At 45.1% G+C, this 4,899-nt stretch overlaps 1 protein-coding gene across 1 annotated transcript in view; it reads left to right on the forward strand.

Moving 5' to 3' along the window:
• Positions 1-4,899, forward strand: part of Dnah7 (dynein axonemal heavy chain 7) — a 195,148-nt gene that overhangs the window by 151,308 nt on the left and 38,941 nt on the right. The window contains exon 52 of the mRNA XM_013353465.2: positions 3,390-3,516. Within this exon, the coding sequence (XP_013208919.1) occupies positions 3,390-3,516 (127 nt within the window). The remainder of the gene's footprint in view (positions 1-3,389; positions 3,517-4,899) is intronic.

Below are 4,899 nucleotides of genomic sequence, written 5' to 3' on the forward strand. Positions count from 1 at the left end.
ACCTTGGGGTTGGTCCACACTTTGTGCTTGTTCAAGGCCAGGTCTCATTTGTGGCTCGGTGCTGTGTACTCCAGATTAGCTGACTACCCAAGGGTTCCCCTGTCTCTTCCTACCATTTTATAGTCAGGCGCTACCACATCCAACCTTTGATGGCTTCTAGGGATCTAAACTCAGGTCCTTAGACTTGCATGCAAGTGTGTTCTACCTGGAGTCATCTCTCTGGCTCCTAGTGTTCCTTTTCGCTGCAGCTCCTAATCTCATTCTTGTTTAAACTGGCCATCAGAATGTTATCGTCTATGTGGTTCAAAGTCTAGGTATTTGCTGGAATCTGGGAGGAGAAAATTCTCTGACCGCCCCTGAAATTAACTTTTTTTTTTAATTTGGTATAAGATTGAAAAGCTATAATGATTCCATGCTTCAAGCACTTTTATTATATTTCACCTTTCCTTATTATACCAGATTAGAACTTGTCCAAGGTGCTTGTTTCTTCACAGTAGAAGTAAATTCAAAGAAAATCAAATCCCTTTTTCCTTAATATGAGATTTGGAAAGCAATGTAGAAAACAAACACAGCTTTTGACTTGTAGTTAAAATGTTTTTATCTGTAAGCAAGGGAAACTGTATGTGTGGCTGCTGTAAATGAGAAGTATAGAAAGACGGCTAGAGAAGATGCATTCAAGTCGTTCCTGAGGGAGCTTTCATCAGGGAGCATCCCTGTGCCCCGCCCGAGACAGAGAGCATCCTCAGCATCCCGGAAGCCACCTCTCATCTCCTTCCCTCCCCCACGACAGCTGCTGCCCAGCTTGCAGCCCGCAGATCAGTTCTCCCGTTTTAGAAGCTCGTCTAAATAGAATCAGTGTATGTGCTCTCCTGGGCCGGCGGTCTGCACCCAACCCCTTACCGGTGGAACGCGAGCCGATCATTTCGTACAGCGCAGCATTTTCTTCGCTTTCCCTCTTTAAACAGTTCTCCGTTGTGCGTCTATTGTTAGGGAAGGATAATTAAAATCTAAATCTTCTCCTAACCCGGGCACCCTCTCCAGAAAGGCATTAGAGAAAGAAAGTCGTTGAAAAACTGAATCAGCATTGAACCAGAGTGTGCTACGCATCTCAGGCAATCTGCAGAGAGATCGTAACCGAGCAGAAAGTCACACTTAGTTCATCCCCACTCTGCTAACTGAGGGACCATCTGTGCTAGAAATTAACTTTATCAGGAGAAAGAACAAACTCTTCACACTTACATAAGAGGGGACAACTTTGCCTGCTGAAGCCAGGCCCCCGACCTTCCACAGGTATTGGGTTTGTTTCACAGGAGGAACCTCCAGGGCCTTGGCAGACATTCGAGACATTCCTGGGTCTTAAAGCAAGTCCTGCCAGGCAGTGCTGGCACACATCTTTAATTCCAGCTTTCAGGAGTCAGAGGCAGGCCAATCTCTGTGAGTTCAAAGCCAGCCTAGTCTACAGAGCAAGTTCCAGGACAGCCCAGGCTACACAAAGAAACCTAAGCTTGAAAAAACATAAATAATAACAACACCAACAGCAGCAGAAGCAGCAGCAATAGCAACAACAGCAATAAATAATAATAATAATAATAATAATAATAATAATAATAAAAGTAAGTTCTAACTACTTTTTTTTTAATTAATGCATTTATTTTACATCTTGACCACAGTTTCCCCTCCCTTCCTCCTCGCATCCCTCCCTCCTTCTCTTCTTCCCCACCCATCCACTCCTCCTCTGATTCTGTTCAGGGAGGTACCAGCCTCCCATGGGTATCAACAAAGCATGGGACGTCAAGTTGCTGGAAGACTAAGTACCTCTCCTTGTAATAAGGCCGGGCAAGGCAACCCAGTATGAGGAATAGGGTCCCAAAAGCCAACCAAAGCGTTAGGGACAGGCCCTGCTTCCATTGTGAGGAGTCTCACAAGTAAACCATGTGTTTACATATGTCAAACAAGTGTCACATATATGTAAAGGGCCCACGTCGGTCCCATGCAGGCTCCCTGATTGTTGGTTCAGTCTCTGCGAGCGCCTGTGAGCCCAGGTTAGTTGGTTCTGTGGGTTTTCCTGTGGTGCTCTTGTACAATCTTTCTCCCTCCCTTCAGCAGGATTCCCTGAGCTCGGGCTAGTGTTTGGCTGCGCATCGGATACCAGATGAAGGCTCTCTGAGGACAGTTGGCGTAGTCACCAATCTATGAGTAGAGCCCAATATTGTTAGGCTTCGTGACACTGACATTCTTTTCCCTCCAGTCATGTTTGGATCCATCCTAGGTCTCGGGGCCATCCAGCCTCTGGGTCCTGGCCCTCCAAGCAGTGTCAGGGTGGGCTGGACCAGTCATTGGTTGGCCACTCCCACAATCTCTGCACCAACCTTACCCCAGCACATCCCATAGGCAGGACAGATTGGAGGCGAAAGGTTGGGTGGCTGGGTTGGTGTCCCAGTCCCTCGGCTGGGAATCTTGCCAGGCGACAGGAGATGGCCAGTTCAGGCTACATGTCCACTGTTGCTGGGAGTCTTAGCTGGGGTCATCCCTGTAGATTCCTGGGTTTCCTTTGTGCCAGGTTTCTACCTGACTCCAAAATGCCCCCCCTATCCAGTCATCTCTTTCAGTACTCTCCCCCCTCTACCCACCCCAACCCAACCCCTCATGTTCTCATCCCCGCTGCCCCCAGTCCGTCTGTAAGATCTCTCCTACTTAGCTCCTTGTGTTCTCCCATTGTTCCCTCCTTGTTACTGAGCCTCCCTGGGTCTGTGAATTGTAGCATGATTATCTAATATCCACTTATAAGTAAGTGTATTCCATATTTTTCTTTTTGGGCCTGGATTACCTCACTGGGGATGATTTTTATTTTCTAATTCTGTCCACTTGCCTGAAAATTTCGTGCTGCCATTGTTGTAAACAGCTGACTAATACTCCATTGCGTAAGTGGACCACATTTTCTGTAGCCGTTCTTCAGGTGAGGGGCATCTAGGTTGCTTCCAGGTTCTGGCTATTATGAATAATGCTGCTATGAACACAGTTGAGCAATTGTCCTTGTGGTATGTTAGGACATCCTTTGGGTATATGCCCAAGAGTGGTATAGCTGGGTCTCAAGGTAGATCGATAATCCAGTTTTCTGAGAAACCACCATACTGGTTTCCAAAGTGGCTGTCCAAGTTTGCACTCCCACCAGCAATGGAGGAGTGTTCTCTTTACCCCACTTCCTCTCCAGCATAAGCTGTCATCAGTGTTTTTGATCTTAGCCATTCTGACAGGTTATGATGGTATGGAGTGAAGGCCTTTGACTGTTTGGATGAGAACAGACGTCTAACAGTCTGTACTGTATGGTCTTAGCATTTCCCTCGTGGTGAACACGTTTCTGCTCCCCCCCCTCCTGTGTTGGTCCTCAGGCTTCAGATCCTGAAGGATCACTTCACGTACTCGCTCTACGTCAACATCTGCCGCTCGCTCTTTGAGAAGGACAAGATGCTGTTCTCCTTCTGCCTCACCGTGAACCTGCTGATACACGACAATGCGGTTAGTGAGGGGCCCGTCTGTAGGACACAGATGCTCGTGGTACAGGAAGACGGTCTTAGGGATGTACCATGATGTGATGTCAGTGTCTGAGCGTCCCTGTGTCTCAATAATACAACTTAAGATTCAACACAGGGATTGCAACTCTAGGCCCAGTTGTATTAAAGAGGAGATAATAGTACATAGCGCTCTAATCTTTAGGGCCGGTCAGACGATCACGGCTCTAACCCTGGTCAGAGGTAGAAACTGAAGACTTATCATCAGGTGGAATAGCTTTCCCAGAACAGGCCTCAGCAAAGCCCCGAAATCTCCACACTTTTATGTGGTAGCATTGAAGGTGGGCTCTAAAGTTTACCCTGAGCGAGGAGCCCCTCTTCAGGATCCTCCAGACCTGATGGATGCTGCTTGTCTAGCTAGGCGACACTATCGTGATACCATTGATTAGTTTGCTGATCTGCATGGGGACGTATTCATATATATGTAGATGTGCCTATGACGAAGAACGGAAACAAAGCAAGACATGGCAAGGCCGATTTTCACAGTAGTAAAGTATAAATTTCAGACCGGAGTATGTTACTGTTATGTAGACTTTTATGTGTTTCAGTTTAAGAATCTGGTGGAGTACACAACTATAATTCCCACACTTGGGAAGCTACGGCAGGGGGATTGTGAGGCTGCATGCAGTCTGGACTGTACAGCAAATCTGAGTACAGCCTGAGCTACGTAGCAGTATCCTGTGCTTAAACAACAACAACTTGTTTCACGTGGTCATGCATTTAACATTTAACGTTATTAAATAATTTATTCTCATTCTCAAGGAAATTACTCAAATCTAACCATTTGACTTTAACGATCGCATGCAAATGTAACCTAATTTTAAATTCTCTTTATCTAAAAGATAGGAAGTACTTGATTTATTTATTTATGAAAGAAACATCATAGCCTTTTCATGTAATTGTTTTTAAGATTGGTAAAGTTTCATATGGTCATATCTTGATGGAATTGGGAAAAATATTTATTATTTTTCCGTATATTTTCTTGTACATGCTTCCTAGTAACTCCCTATATTTTATAGAGAATAAATGGAAATATGGCAGATTTTCGCTATCTTACCTTTCTATGAATTTTCAGAGCCAATATTTGAGACTGTAAGCAACCATTTTTGAGGAACATCTATTATTCAAGTAGAGTTTATTCAGGCCTTAATTTTTAAGCTATTAATTCTAGAGAAAATGATTGAAAAGTAGCTATTTAAATGGAGCTACGTTTTTTGTTTTTGTTTTTTCGAGACAGGGTTTCTCCGTAGCTTTTGGTTCTTGTCCTGGAACTAGCTCTTGTAGACCAGGCTGGTCTCGAACTCACAGAGATCCGCCTGCCTCTGCCTCC

Source organism: Microtus ochrogaster, unplaced genomic scaffold, assembly GCF_000317375.1.
Source record: "Microtus ochrogaster isolate Prairie Vole_2 unplaced genomic scaffold, MicOch1.0 UNK8, whole genome shotgun sequence".
Classification (NCBI taxonomy): Eukaryota; Metazoa; Chordata; class Mammalia; order Rodentia; family Cricetidae; genus Microtus; species Microtus ochrogaster.